This window comes from Tiliqua scincoides, chromosome 1 (assembly GCF_035046505.1).
Source record: "Tiliqua scincoides isolate rTilSci1 chromosome 1, rTilSci1.hap2, whole genome shotgun sequence".
NCBI lineage: Eukaryota > Metazoa > Chordata > Lepidosauria > Squamata > Scincidae > Tiliqua > Tiliqua scincoides.
In genome coordinates this window covers 307253198-307269213 of record NC_089821.1, presented here as the reverse complement: position 1 = coordinate 307269213, position 16016 = coordinate 307253198, and the positions used below count along the sequence as shown (strand labels likewise).

The 16016-nt window shown below is 47.2% G+C and overlaps 1 protein-coding gene across 1 annotated transcript in view; it reads left to right on the top strand.

The window, feature by feature from the left end:
• The first annotated feature begins 3742 nt into the window (after nt 1–3742).
• Nucleotides 3743–16016, top strand: part of DHRS7 (dehydrogenase/reductase 7) — a 27488-nt gene continuing 15214 nt past the window's right edge. Inside the window, exons 1-2 of the mRNA XM_066629680.1 lie at nt 3743–3906; nt 14785–14937. Coding sequence (XP_066485777.1) covers nt 3777–3906; nt 14785–14937 — 283 coding nt within the window. The 5' untranslated portion in view covers nt 3743–3776. The remainder of the gene's footprint in view (nt 3907–14784; nt 14938–16016) is intronic.

Genomic DNA, 16016 nt, shown 5'->3' with positions numbered 1-16016 from the left:
TTTGTGGGTTTATAAGAACATAAGAACAGCCCCACTGGATCAGGCCAGAGGCCCATCTAGTCCAGCTTCCTGTATCTCACAGCGGCCCACCAAATGCCCCAGGGAGCACACCAGATAAAACCACTCCACATATAAAATGAGACCCAGGAATCAGATGTGCATGTCAAAACAGAAGTCTGCTTCCAGCATATCAGACAGGGTGGAAGGAGATGCAGAGCCTGCAGAAAGAACTTCCACAGTCCCAGAGGCACTTCTCCTTGTAGCAGTGGCATAGCTAGTGGGGGAACAAAGCACTAAGTTTTGCTGGGAGCTTCACCACAGCGTGCATGGGGCCCCTCCACCTCCCATTGCAGGCAGTGGGAGCAAAACGGTGGCGTTTGCCTGGCTCTGAGGGGGAGGGGCTGCTTGCATGTTGCGGTGAGGCTCCCTGCAAAACTTAGTGCTTTGCACCCCCTCCAGCTACACCACTGCCTTGTAGAAGTCACTCTGGCCTTTTGAATACAATGGAGCTTGAAGGAGGGATCCTTCAGGAGGTATGAAACTAGTTATTTAGGTGATTTTTAAGCTGCCATTTAGTACACACATCCCAGAGCAGCAGGCACCTGAAATCAAATATATTAAAACACAGTTTTCTGACTAGGAGTTGGCCCTTATATACAGCAATTCCTTGCACTTTCATCTGGTTAGGGATCAGAGCATTGATGAAAGTAAAAAAAATGGATGAATGTCAAAGCAGAGCATTATTTAGCTTGCAAATTTTGTTCAGCAAAATTTTGTTCAGTATTTTGTTGAGCAAAAAAATGCAAGCATCCCCCCCCCCCTTATCTGCAGATCCAGTGTCAGATTTAGTTATCCATGGATCTGCAAATTCAGGGGGCATGCCCCTGTGCATCCCTTAATGTTGTTTAGAGGCAACATCACAATGAAGTTTATTCTTCATTTTACAGGTCACTATAGATGCAATATACATGCAAGCTTACATGCACTATACATGCAAGCTTATAGCCCATGCAGATAGCCAGATTGCACTATACAGATTGCAGATGCAGATTGCACTATACATGCAAGCTTATAGCCCATGCAGATAGCCAGAATACCTGAAGAGACTAGATTGAACATTAACTTCCTGCTTCCTGTTAATGTTCAATCTAGTCTTTTCAAGCATTCAGGGTGCCTGCAGGCACTATAAGCTTGCATGCTTAAAGAGCAAAGCAATGAAAGTGAAAGTATTGCTGTACTCCTTAGGACTGCTTGACTCCTCCCTTTTCAATTAGTGCTTTGGGATGGAAATTCAAAACCAAACTGCCCTTCCCACCTTTTTCAGACTTAAGTCTGCATTTCTAACAGTTCTTACACGTTATCCATGGTAGGCAGTTCTTATGAAAGAAGGTAGCCAGGTAGGCTACTTGAAGGTAGTCCTTCGAGTAGCCAGGACCCAAGCCATTTATAGCCTTAGCTACAGGATAACACAGAAGAGAATTCAACAGATGCAGCTTGTTCTTACTCACTGGGCTACCAAAACAGGAACGTGTGGGCAGTTGGCCTGTCATCTTTCTCAACATTTGCTTCTGCCCAGTGATTCACTCCTGTGCACGAACCAAGAAACACACAACAGGCTCTTTAAGACTCCTTCTCAGTTTGAACAGCACCTGTCAGTTTTTGCAGACAACACCCTTATTGTGTACTGCAATGGCTTGTTCCTTCATGCCACAGGAAATAGATATTGATGTGCATTTTAAGACTAGGGACTTCATGCAACAGGAGGGACGGGCTGCTCTAATGTCAGGACTGGGTAGTGGGCAGCAACTACAGGGTGTCTGGGGGCCAGAAGACATGTCTGTGGGTCCAACTACTTAAGACATTCAACTTGTCATTGTAGTTTAGTCTTCCCTTAGGGGCAATAATATTAATAATAGCAGCTTCCCTCCCAGAGTGAATATCTGCTATGGGTGATCTTATTCAGGAAAATGGTGCAAGGGAAAAAGGGTTAAACTTCTTCTCTTAATGTGTGACAGACTCAGAGCCCAATGTTATGCATATTTACTCAGAAGTAAGTCCCATTATGTTCAGAGGGGCTTACACCCTGTGGAAAGTGTGGATAGGACCGTAGCCTCAGTCCTGATTAGGGATTCTGTGTATGAACCCCTGCTATACTGTATAAGAAAGAACTTAGTTCTTATTTTCAAAATGGCGTGGTTTGGAAGAGCTGGTGGAGTTAATCGGTGACCACACCTAACCTAGGGTTTAGAGCAGAGGGTGGCCAAACTGCTTGCTAGCCACATTTGGGTCTTTGGGATATGCTGTGCAGCTGGTGGAAATATGTTGGCTGAGCTCCTTTTTGCATCATGATTAATATAAGAGGTAAATAAAAAAAAATTACAATTTATAATTATTTACCAGGTATAAACTGAGAGTCCACTGGATTAAAATGTAAGTTTAATGTTCATGGCAAATAAATATATGTAAGAAACTAAATGCTTCTTAAATATTGCAGCTTTCAAACATTGGAGGTTTATCGTAGGTTAAGCCAGTTTGGCCACCCCTGGTTTAACAGTGAATCATGGTTACACCCATACTACAGATTCATGTAGAGGGGAAGGTGAACTCTTGCTCCCATGTGAGCAGCTCACATTTTCTGATCCAGCCCCTGGTGCCTTGCTGTTTCCACCTACATGCCACTCTTACTTCATCAGTTCTGATATTTGATTTATAGTTTGGAACTCCCAGTCATTATATAACATTCACATGCACACTTCAACCTTTGGGGGGCGGAAATTAGAAAGTTTCAAAAGTGTCCTTCTCAATATGAATTCTTGAGAATATGAATATGAATCTATAGGTCACAGCTCTATTATTAACTGAGGGCAAAATCCTAACCAGGTGTACTCAGAAGTAAGTCCTATTTTGTTCAATGGGGATTACTCTCAGGAAAGTGTGGTTAGGCTTGCAGCCTAAATTACTGAAAAACAGTAATTTTCTCTCCCCCCCCCCCCATTTTTAAACAACCTTTTCATGTGTTCATAGTATGCTGGTTCAGGTTATAGTGACAAATTGGATGGGTGAAATCCAAACCAAACCACGATTGTGGGGCTCTTGAATACCAACATAATCACAACTCAAGAGAGTTATGACTTGACTGCAAGGTCAGAACTATACCTGTCCTCACACCTGCCCTTGTACAAATCAATGGTAAGGCCACACCTGAAGTATTGTGTCCAGTTCTGGTCGCCACATCTCAAAAAGGACATTGTGGAAATGGAAAAGGTGCAAAAGAGAGCGACTAAGATGATTACGGGGCTGGGGCACCTTCCTTATGAGGAAAGGCTACGGCATTTGGGCCTCTTCAGCCTAGAAAAGAGGTTGGGGGGGCACACATGATTGAGACATACAAAATCATGCAGGGGATGGATAGAGTGCATGGAGAGATGCTCTCTTCCCCCTCACACAACACCAGAAGCAGGGGACATCCACTAAAAGTGAGTGCTGGGAGATTAGGACAGAAAATATTTCTTGACCCAGCGTGTCATCCGACTGTGGAACTCCTTGCCACAGGATGTGGTGATGGCAGCTGGCCTGGATGCCTTTCCAAGGGGCACTCCGGACAATCGCAGCCCTGCCTCGCCTGCCTGGGAGAGGACGTCCTTGGCACGCGCAGCCAGCCAGCCAGCCTGCGGGCGGGCAGGGAGGCGGAGGCGGAGGGCAGGCCGGCCTCCCTCCCTCCCTCCCGCGCTCTTAAGCCAGCCCCGGGGCGCGCCGCCCGCTCCTCGCCCGCAGCCATGGTGTGCATTTCGTGCCTGCTGGTCTGGGGCTCGGTGCTGAGCGCGCTCGTCTACGGCTTCCTCCGCTGGCTGCGCGCAGAGGGCGACCTCACCCTGCTCTGGGCCGAATGGAGGGGCAAGAAGCCCGGTGAGTGCCAGCCAGCCTGGCGGGACGGAGCAGGGCAGCTGAAGCTCCTCCAAGGGGGCTACGGGTGGGGCTGCAGCTGGGGGCCCCCCCGGGGAGCGGATCGCGGCCAGGGAGGCTCGTCCCCAGCCCCTGGCTGTCTGGTCGCCAAAGAGGCCAGCAGGCTCGCTCACGCGCTGAATTCACTGGCAGGCACGTGCGGTGGGTGGCGAGGCAGGGGAGGCAGAGCCTCCCCACAGGACTCCTTCGGAGAGCAGGGTGGGTGGGGAGGCTGGGAAGGCAGAGCCTCCCACTGGAGTCCTAAAAGCACCACCACTGTGGGAGGTGTGCAAGTACTTTCAACCCACATACTCTCAACCCACAGCAGCGGTGCTTTTCAAAGAACTCCAGTGGGGAGGCTCTGCCTCCCCACCCACCACACATCCCTGGAATTCAGTGCGCTGTTGACAGTGCGCTATACAGGATTGCAACTCTTGGATCTCACTCAAAGGTTTCCAGCTGCTCTGCTAAAGCAGCAGAGGGAGAGAGAGAGTCTTGTGGCCTCTTAAGGACTGAAAAAGGAGACAAATCCAACAATGGCAGCGTCTGATGAAGTGGGATTTTAAGGCCGTTGAAGTTTTTCCCCACTATAAATGTGTTGATTTTTCAGGGTCCACACAAGACTTTCAGCACAATCCTATGCAAATCTACTCAGAAGCTAAGTCCAGGGTGAGCAGGTGTCCTGTTTTTTAGGCTCTTGTCCTGGAAAAGAACTTTTCCTTGTGAGCAGGCAGCACGTAACCTTCTTGTAATGACTAAATTATATGTAATAAATTATATGTAATATAGTGTTTAAATTTAATAACAAGTGATGTAGTGTTTAAATTAACCGCACAAAATCCATATACAAATGTGTATAGCTTTTATTTTATCACGTCCTACATTTTGCTTGGTTGTCCTAAATTTGGGGGTGCCTTGTCCTGTCCTGACATCTGGTCCCCCTTTTTAAGTCCCATTATAGTCAATGGGACTTGTTCCCAGGTAAGTGTGGATAGGATTGCAGCCTGACTCCTAGGAAAGTGTGCAGCTTTTGTAATTTTACTGATGGTGCAACAGATCATCCCAGACAGGCCACCCCTCTAAAAGAAGAAATGACAGCCAAAAAAGCCACCACAACCGGGGCATAATGTCCACAAACCAACTTGCTTAATCATAAAAGAGAGAAGTCTGACTCAATCACTTGTCAGAATGGCTTTTCAAGGAGCCCCAAATTCTTAAAAATTGAAAGAACATTAATTGAAGTTTGTTTGAACAAATAGTTTTGATTGCACAGATAGTTCTCGGTAGTGGCACCAACATTATGGAACTCCCTTCCCCTTGACTTGAGAATGGCTCCTTCTCTTGAGAGTTTTCGGCGAGGCCTGAAAACACTGTTGTTTAAACAAGCCTTCTGATTTCTGGCCTTCTTAACTTTTTTATACATCTTTTAGTTTTTTACAGGCTTGATTCCTCGGTGACTTGCTCTTTTATTCTGTCTTTTATCTGACTACTGTTTTTATGGCCTCTGTAGTGTGTTTTTAAATGTTTTTATCTGCTATGTATTAATGTTTTTAAAATCTGTTTTTTTAATATGTTGTTAGCCGCCCTGGGTCCCGTTAGGGAGAAGGGCGGGATAAAAATAAAGTTTTATTATTATTATTATTATTATTATTATTATTATTATTATTATTATTATTATTATTATTATTAAAGGTGCCAACTCTCTATAAGTATCTTTTTTGTTATGGTCAGAGTCTCCCAAAAGATGTGAGATCATGAGTGGAGGGCAACTATTTGCGAAAGGATGTATGTGTTGGAGATTCGGGGTGTGATTAGGATCAGTGGCATAGCTAGACGGGGCACAAAGTACTAAGTTTTGCAGTCACCTGAACCCACCATGCCAGTGGCTCCCTGTCCTTTCCTTCAGAGTCAGACAAACACCTCCATTCTGCTCCCACCACCCAGAACGGCTCTGAAGGGGAGGGGGAGGGGCCGCTGGCACGGTGCATTCAGGCACCTACAAAACTTAGTGCTTTGCACCCCCTCTAGCTACGCCATGATGAGGATGTGGTTGAAACTTCATCAGATAACAGTTAGGCAGTCTAGATAGCAGCCGTGTTGGGATCACCCTTGAGCTACAATTAGCAGTAGCGGGATTTTTCCCTGCCTTTTTTGGCTGGGTTCCTGTGTTTGCCTGCCAAAAATAGTGGGAGCAACTTCTGCTGAATGCCGACAGGTGGGTGTTTTTACTATATTAATTGTACTCCACCTTTTGATGAAAGGTGGCTAGGAAAGTGTATTTAAAACACTTTAAAATCATATGCAGTTGGGAATAACTGTGAGTGGAGCAAGAGAAATGGAAGGAGACGGATCAGCAGTACACACCATATTCTAGTCCCTGCTCCTGGACCTCGGAGCCCTACATGGTCTGCTCAGATTTGCACCAACTATTTGGTACAGATCCAAGTAGCCCCATAGGGCAAGCTGGGGTTTACACAGGGTAAGGGGGAAAATATCCCCTTACCCAAAGGTGACCTCCAGCAGTCTCCTGTTGGATACAGCACAGGCCATTGTGGCCCGACTGCACTGGCACAGGTTAGAATTGCACTGTTAGTTGAAATCCCTGTGAAACTGGAACTTTAATTTTGAGAAAACAAGGGCAAAACATACCCAAACAATATAATACACCTGTGTTTCTCAACTAGTAGTAAAGGTAGCACCAATGGTACTTGAGGTGGTGTCTGGTGGTACTCACAGGACCCCTGGACACGTACCGCCCAGCAGCAAGACCAGGAACATGACAGAACAAACCGTGATAGGAGGCTCCGCTCAGCTCGGCTCGGCAGGCAGAGCTCTGAAGCATGCTTTTCTGTGCTCGATAAAGCCCTCCCATCTACCCTGAGCCTCTTACTGGTGTTTGTTGTGTTGCATCTGGCCTCCCAACCCAGAAGTAACTGGTGATGATGTCATCACCAGTTACTTCTGGTGCCACTTAAAATAAGTGAACCATGTGAAGTGGTACAGTGGAGGGCAAACATTGAGGAACACTGCGAATACACAATTGTATTGAACTTTAATTTGTCTTGGTAGTGTGAACAAAGGGACGATTAAAGTGTGTGTTAAAGGAGAACTTAACATGAATCTGTTTATGGCTCAGCCATTCTATCCAGAATGATTACAGAATTCTACAAGTGCCTTGCTATACATTCCTGTCTGAAGGGAGGAATCTGAAAATGGAAAGGCAGTGGGTTAGGTTCCAAAAGCACATGCCAGAATCTTTGTAAGCATCTGTGAAAGGCGAAATGTTTGCATATGTGATTTTTTAAAAAAGCAGTAAGTTGCTTGCTCAATTTTGGGGGTGGGGACACGCAACAAATTATCCATTGCATACAGTCATTGTGTCTTCTCCCCTCACTCTCTCTCCCTTGGTTATCTGCTTTCTTTTTCTAAATCTTTGGTTAGTGAATGTTCTTTCCATATATTTACACTACAGTTACAAGTTAGAACGTTTTTAACAGAAGGCACCGCGACTCTCCCTGCTTATGTGGTCAGTCCCCACACCCCTTCCCTTACTACCTAGTTGAGACCAATAATGGGGCAGGGAGGGAGGGAGACTGTGTGTTTAATGCACACAGATGTACACTACCCCTTCAGAGCAAATGGAGGAAGAGCATGTTTGCTGTAATGAGACTGTCAGTCAAACTGAAAAAAAAAATTCATCATTTGGGTTGCTCAGTTGCCTCTGTGCAGATCTGTTGGTTACTGATGTGTTGCTATCAGTGCCTTATCAGGCATAACTACAGAAACACTCTCCTTCCCTGGTGCAAATTTCTAGAGACTTAGCTGTCCCAGAAGTTTTTGTGGACTGTGGTCGACAACATTCCAACCATGCTTTTGTTTAGAAACTGGTGTTTTGCTGGCTGTGCCTGTTGGGACTGCATGTGTGTGTGACGGAATAACAAGGACTTCTAGATCCTACAACTTCCTCTAGGATCTCTATCAGCTAGGGTTTGGCCACCCGCTGTGAGGGGTGAAGGGAGCCCCCACCACATGACTTCCCCACATGCAAGCAGTGTTACAGTATTTTCGCAAGTTTTATAGCTTTGTACTGAAACATCAGCTGCAGACCTGGTCAGTGACCTCTGTTTATACTGGAAAAAGACACCAGGGACGTGTGGTGGGTGGGGAGGCTGATGAGGCAGAGCCTCCCTCCTGAACTCTTTTGAAAAGCAGCGCCAGTGCTGTGTGAGGTGCGCAAGCACTCACAACCCATGCATTCCCCTGCATCTGGCAATCAGAGGCAGCTTGTGAGTGCTCCTTGGGGCATTTGGTGGGCCACTGTGAGATAGATGGGCCTTTGGCCTGATCCAGCGGGGCTCTTCTTACATTCTTATGTGTGCTTGCACACCCCACATGGTGGGGGCGCTACTTTTTGAAGGAGTCCAGTAGAGAGGCTCTGCCTCACCTGCCTCCCCACCCACCAAAGTCCCTGAAAGATACATTACTGCCTGCAATTTTCCAGTTCCCCTTATCTTGATTAAATTCCTTTGAGAGGCCCAGTTTCTATCTCTCTACCCCCCCTCCCCCAGGCTGAAGAGGCAGGCTAAACAACAGGTAGCACACACAGAGGAATAGTACAGATGCTATGCAGTAACAAGTTTTATTTATTTATTTATACTACACCTTTCTTCCCAAGGGGTCCCAAGGAGCCTTACAAAAGGGCAGATATAAAAAAAAAGATCAGATTTAAAACAATCATACCATACCCTAAAAATCCATAAAACATTAAAACTTAAAAATAAGCGTAAAATTACAGCTAAAGAGAAATAGCAACACCTAAAAACGGCAAACCTGTAAAAGCTGAATGTTAATTTAAAAAGCCAAGACTCAGAAGGCTTGCATGAATAAAAAGTCTTCAGGCCTGCTGTAAGGTCTGCAAGGAGGGAGCAGTTTGTAACTCAAGAGCAGGGGTGTACAAACTTTTTGGCAGGAGTGCCACATCATCTCTCTGACACTGTTGGGGGCTTGGGGGAAAATTAATTTACATTTCACATTTGAATAAATTTACATAAATGAATACATTAGAGATGGAATTTATATGAATGCATGAAGGTCTTGCAATAACTCAAGGCCTATAAAAGGCCTTTCCATCGCTGCTGCATCACAGACATGAAATAGCAATCAATGGAAGGAGCCCTCATCCCGCAGCTCACACTGAGAGCAGTTGTGTCAGGCCAGCCTGGGTTCCAGCAAGTCTCCAGAGGCTCATTGGAGACTGGGGGTTCCCTGCGGGCCTGATTGGGAGTGCCCGAGGACCTCAAGTGGCCCCTGGGCTGGGGTTTGGGCACCCCTGCTCAAGAGGGAGGGTTGGTGCCAGTACTGAGAAGGCCCTATTTCTTGGCGCCATCCTCTGTACCTCCCTAGGCAATGGCACTTGCAAAAGGGCCTTCTCCGATGACCTGAGAAAACGAACCAGATTGTACAGAAGTAGTCGGTCCCTTAAATATCCTGGCCTCAAGCCATATTGGGCTTTAAAGATCAAGACCAGCACCTTGAATTGGGCCTGGAAACGAATGGGCAACCAGTGCAGCTGCTGCCCACAATAACCTGGCAATAGCTTGCCAGTGGGACAGCCATATTATTCTAGATCGCAACTGAACACCAACCAGCCTACGGACTCCTCAGAACAGAAACGTCTTCCATAGTGCCACTACAGTCTTGAATCATCCCTATTATTGCAGCATTTTCTGTCCAGTATCTGGAAGAAGCGGTAATGTGGCTGGGGGGGGGTGCTTTGGCGCAGTAAGTATCGCAGGTACCGCAATGTTCTGTGTAAGCAGCCCCTCCCACTCGCCGTTGGAGCCATTGGGTGCCTGCACATTGCCGTTGCTGCCCCAGTGGCAGTGGTGAGTGGGAGGGGCTGCTTATATGGCATGTTGCGGTGCCTGCAATACTGTCTGCGCTGTCCCCCACCCAGCTATGCTACTGGAAAGAAGGCTGGAGATTGCGTACTGGGTGAGAAGGGGGACAAGGCAGTAATAATTGGGAAGTACTATGGTTTTCTGCTTTCTGTTCTTTTCTTACATCTGCAGACTTACTGTTACCCTGCACATGCCCGATCTCGGAAGCTAAGCAGAGTCAGGCCTGGTTAGTACTTGGATGGGAGACTGCCTGGGAATACTGGGTGCTGTAGGCTTATACCATAGTCTTTCGAGACTGAAGGTTGACAACCATCATCAGACTTAAATTTTTCCTGACCACCAAAGGCATGCTACCTACCATACATGTGTCAAAATGAAGGCATGGCCTCCAGTGTTATTTAGGGCATAGGCCATCCCAATGTGCATGGTTTGAGTGACTCAGAGCCAGCGCAGCCAAATTCCACCCGCAGCGTTCTCAGAGAAGAAGGTTTCCTGTTTGGGATTAGGGTTTTGGCATGCAGTGCTGCCTCCTGCATTATTGAGGGCGTAGGTCACCCCAGTGCGCGACATTGTGAGTCATGATCCTGCACAGATGTGCTAAAACACTTGGGATGCTGCACCTTTTGTGCAAGTGCCCGCTCTCCGCTCTGAGCTGGCAGGCGGCAATTGCAAATTTGTAATTACAAATTACACACCAGGGTTGGGGGGGCAGGTAGTGGTGTAGGTGGTGGCGTAGCTGGAGGGGGGCGGTGCACACAGTATGGTGGGGGCAAGCGGCCCCTCCCTTTGGAGCCATTCCCAGTGGAGGGGGGGCAAAATGGAGCCATATGGTCCCAGCCATAGGGTGCGGTCCCCAGGCCAGTAATGGTCATTATATGCAAAAAGTAGTAAGGAACTGGTGCACTCACATGCACTATGCACACCAAACACCAGCCACTCTGCTCTCAGGTCTCCAGGAGGATGCTACAAGAATAGCAGTTCTTCTGGTGAGGAGAGCAGGAATGGGAAGTGGGAATGTACTAAGCGTAGCACTAAACCCAGTGTGAGACTCAAAGCGGCAGGTCCCAGCCACTTCTTCTAAGTGCACCACAGTGTGAGGCATAGAGCGCTCCTTCCTGCCCTTTGCTGGCCAGTTCTTTTACTTGTGCTGCTGTGCAAGGCTCTCAATGGCCACATCTTCCCCCACAGCACTGCTGTCTGTCTCCTGTGGCCCCACAGCACACCTGAGACCCATTTGCAGCAAACGAGGTGCAACTACTGCTGTAGCATCATGTTCAGCTCAGTGTTTCTTTTTTGCTCAAGAAACAAACTGTCTATTGTGCTCCCCTGGTGCAGAGGCTTGCGTCTGCCTCCTCAGGCTGGCGCTTCTCTGAGCACTGGCCTGGCTTCCTCCCGAGGAGGTGCAAACATGCCAGTCAAGGGCTGGATTGTGCCATAAGGTATGCAGAGTGCAAACTTTTAGGGTCAAATTAGACATATCCCTAAACTTGCCAAGAGGGCTGATTTGGAGGATGTGTATAAGATTTCTTTAACTGGCAGCATGTGATGGAGGCCATGAAATCTGGCAAAGTTGCAGTGTGATAGGAAGAGCTTAATTTTACTCGTTTTGATTGCAGTTCCCCTCTCCCTGTGGAACTGGACCCCTGAACGCAAAAAGTGGTTTAAAATAAGTTTAAAATAAGGTTTAAAAAGTTTAAAAACAGGTTTAAAACCTGTTTAAAATAAGTGGTTTGATCATCAGGTACCCAGCTTGCAGTTATACCATTCATGTTTTGTTTTCCTGGTTTTTATCCTGCTCTGTATAATTTGCTTGTGAAAATATACAAAATAGTTAATTTTAATGTGAAAGAACGTATATGTTTATTTTCATTGCACTTTCGTGTTACAGAATTAAATCTGTGGACAAAAGAGTTGGTTGTCCGGTTCAGTCTGTGAATGGAGGACAAGTCTTGAAGGACAAGTCAGACTGGCCTTGAACAGTAGTGTGTGCTTTGTTTAAAAAATAACCTTCAGGCTACCTTCAGGCTAGCTCTGAATACCAGATGCAAGGGAGTGGCAACAGGGTGCAGGTCTGTTGTTGTCTTGTGAGTGCCCTGAGGCATTTGGTGGATCACTCTGAGATACAGGAAGCTGGACTGGATGGACCCAGCTTGTTCCTGGGACATCCACTAAAACTGAATGTCAGGAGAGTTAGAACAGACAAAAGAAACGATGGGTATTTTTTACCCATCATGTCATTAGTCTGTGGAACTCCTTGCCACAGGATGTGGTGATAGCGTCTGGCCTAGATGCCATTAAAAGGGGATTAGACAAATTTTTGGAGCAAAAGTTCATCACGGATTACAAGCCATGAAGATTATGTGCAGCCTCCTGGTTTTAGAAGTAGTTTATTTCTGAATGTCAGAGGCAACGGAGTGCTACCAGGATGCAGGTGTCTTGTCATGAGTGCTTCCTCAGGCATCTGATGTGCCACTGAAATACAGGAAGCTGGACTGGATGGGCCTTTGGCCTGATCCAGCTGGGCTCTTCTTATGTTCTTATGGGCAGGTGGCTGCTGTGGTTATGAGCAGTGGCATTCCTGGGTGGTCCATTTTTACAAGTTGACCCCAGGAGACTCAGCTGGGGAGGCACTGCCGCCTTCCCAGCCATGCTGCCTGAAGGCCGCCTGTGCCCACGTCTCCCCCTGAAGGCATTCTGAGGCCCAGAGAGACCGTGTTCAGCTTCCCCAACCCCAGAAGGCCTTCCAAGGCCTCCGGAGGGCCTTTAAAGATCTCAATACAGGACCAAAAATTGGAATTAGTGTTAAACGCCCTCCGGAGGCCTTAGAAAGCTTCCAGGGGGGGCAGTGGGCATGGGGGTGGCACCTCCATGTGGGGGGGAAGCATCCCTAGATGGTGCCACAGTGGCCAGGACCACCACTGGTTAATAGCACTTTTGCAAAGCTTCAGCACCAGTTTTCTGAGGAAGGCAGATCTGGCCAGCGTAACATAAGCTTTAGTTCTAGCTAGATTGACTGACTGAAATGGCTCTACATCACCAACACTTACTTCCAAGTTCAAAATGTAAGCTTCTGAAGAGCAGTAAGAAGACAGGTGGGAGGGCTTTCCTCAATCTGCAGACTTTACTCGCTGCAGCTCTGTCTGCTACTTTGAGCCTCCTGCTGCTGTTTGCGGCTCACGCTTTCATCTTACTGCCAGGCAGCGAAGCTCCCACAGTGCCCTGCTGAGTGTCTTGTGACACCCCTGGGCATCTTGAGCTGTTACCATAGGGTGAAGTCAATCTTGGAAGAACAATGAACCCCTCTTAGGGGTGAAGTCTCAGAAGCCAGACTGCCCTGTGATTTTGCTGGAAGCTTGAAATTCTGGGCAGGATCATTTCATACAGCTGGTGGAGGTTTAAGTAGATTTGAATCCCCTTTCATGTGTTTTAAAAAGCCTTTTTCCAGCATATAGAAAAGTAGTATGGTATGTGTGAGCCTTCTCAATATGCTAGGTTTTTTTTTCTTCTGGTGTGCAGAGATTACTGCTAAAAAATGTGATCCCCTGCCGGTAGTTTAGTGTATAGTTCCAGCTCAGTGATTTTCAACCTTTTTCATCTCAGGGCTGTATTGGAATCGAGGAAGAACTGGTGAGGAGATAGGGTGTGGTGTCAGCAGTGGCCCCTTTAAGGGTAAGGCCTGGGCATCCAGCAGAGTGTGCTGCACAGCTGCAGCCACTTGAAGGCAATAGGGCCCTCAGGGATATAAGGAGCACCAGAGGCAAAAAGGGTTTGTGAGTTTTGAAGGAGTGCAGGTTGGAGGTAGGAGAGGAGACTGACTTGGCTTATTGAATTTGGAATCTGACTGTGGACTGTGACAGGATTTTGGCTTTGGACTTTGACTGGGATACCCTGATGGGTTTGACTGACCTACCTGGAACCTGACCTTGGACTGTAACTTGGCTTATTGGCTCTGGACTCTGATTTGGCAACTCTGATTGATTGGACTGGTTTACTTGGCATCTGTGGACTGGAACTGGACTCTGACTTTTGCTTGCTGCACTGGTGAGTTTCACCAGGGAAACTAATCAGCCTAAAGCAGGCACAGGGCCCAGTGCACTGGGATTTGGCAGAACAATGGCACACCAACAAGGCACTAAAATTGTCAAGGCACACCATCAGGTTATTGATAATTACCAAGGCACACCATTCTACCAGTGGAAGGCTCGCATCCCCATTGGCCTTACTAATAAATGACCTTCTGCCAAATTCCTGTGGCACACCTGCAGACTACTTGCGGCACACCAATGTCCCATGGCATAGTGGTTGAAAATGGCTGTTCCAGCTAAACTCAATTTTGTTGATGGTATAACTGAGCTGTGGTACAGGCTTTATGTGCACTGGCTTCTTTTGAAGCTGCGACTTCTCCCTTTAGCCTGCAACAGTTCAGCTGAACTGGTTAAATTGGTTCCATATGGGATTTTGGTGACTTTTTTTTAAAGGCCCTTTGTTAGCTGAGGACCCAAGAGGCAAAATGCCTTCTGTTTCAAGACCAAATAGAGCCTGAAGCTCTGTCTCTGGTTGCTAAACAGAAGCAATTTGGCAAGGGATCTCTGTGTTTGTCTTACTGCTTGTAAACCCCACCAATGCAGTGACCGCCAGGGTGTTCTCCCTGTTGACACAGACACAGGTCTGTTTGGGGACAGGTTTGTGCAAGCATATGCAGTGGAGGCTGGCAAGGTCAGCGGAGAGATTCCCTGCTGCACCAACCATCAGTGGTGTGGTTGTCCAGAGTTTTCTTTTATCCTCTTCCTGCAAGTAAGTTCAAGGCCTGAGTAGCTTGGCAGCTCAGGCCATCATTGCAAAATCGTGCCTTTGAGAGAAAGACTTGCACAAACCCATCAACTGAAACTGCTCTCGTGAGAGATTCCTGTAACCTGTTCTATGTTTCTCTTCCTCCTCACAGAAAACGAACTGCGTGGTCAAGTGGTCTGGGTGACGGGAGCCTCCAGTGGTATTGGAGAGGAGCTGGCTTACCAGCTGGCCAAGATTGGCTCACTGCTTGTGCTCTCAGCCAGAAGAGAGAATGAACTTGAGAGAGTGAAAAAGAAGTGTCTTGGTAGGGGATTTCATCCTCTTAAAAGTTTGCAATGCTTTTTAAACAGGTGCCTTTGTCTTCCTTCCAAGGTGTGTTTCCATGCAGAAACCGAAGAGCAGATCTTGGCATGCATTTGTTAGCATATGCTCAGTCCTGCCTGTGTAGCTCAATGGAAGAGCATTCCCTTTGCATGCAGGGGGTCTCAAGTTTGATCCCCAACATGCTCAAGATAGAGCAGAGAAAAAGTTCCCATTCTGCCCTCTCCTGCCCTGTTTCACCTTCCATGCCAACTTGCTGTTGTCAGCAGCCCTTCTCCAGTAGTACCCAGCTCTGCATGTGGCCAGCGGGCAATTCACATAAATCACTCTCCTCTCTAAGAATGCTACTTCCATCAGTGGATTTAGGATTGGGCTCTGTGTAAATGATTTCTAACATGGCTCAGAAAGATTGAAATAAGACAAAACCAAGTCTTGAAGTTAGAGCCAAAGAAGTTATGAAGACACATCCAAGCTATCTAACACAAGCTGGACCTTTTCCTTAGTTAGTGTTTGTATTAATTGCGGTTCTTTTGGTTGCCTCTCTGGTCCAGAGTCGGGCGATGGCAACATACAAGTACCTCTGCAAGTGTTGAAACAAAATGGTTCACTTCTCAATCCAGCCCTCCCCTTCTATGGGGCTCAGGAAAGATCAAAAATCTCCTTTCGTATTTGCTCCTTCAACAGTGGGAAACCCAAGCCCAGCCTTCAGAACCTTCTCTTAACCTTAGTTAGGCAGAAACATTTCTTTGCCTGGTGTGCAATTATTCTGTGGAACTCCTTGCCACAGAATATGGTGATTGCACCTGGCCTAGATGCCTTTCACAGGTATCTGTTGAACTTCTTGCCACTGGATGTGGTGATGGCACCTGGCCTAGATACTGTTCGCAAGCATCTGTGGAACTCCTTGCCATAGGTTGTGGTGGTGGCACATGGCCTAGATGCCTTTCACAGGCATCTATGGAACTCCTAGCCATAGGGGGCTGGGCAATAAGAATAGGCCCCCAGTTTGCCTTTATTTGTCGTGGCTAAATAGCCACCGGGTAGATGGGACTCGTCAGCCTG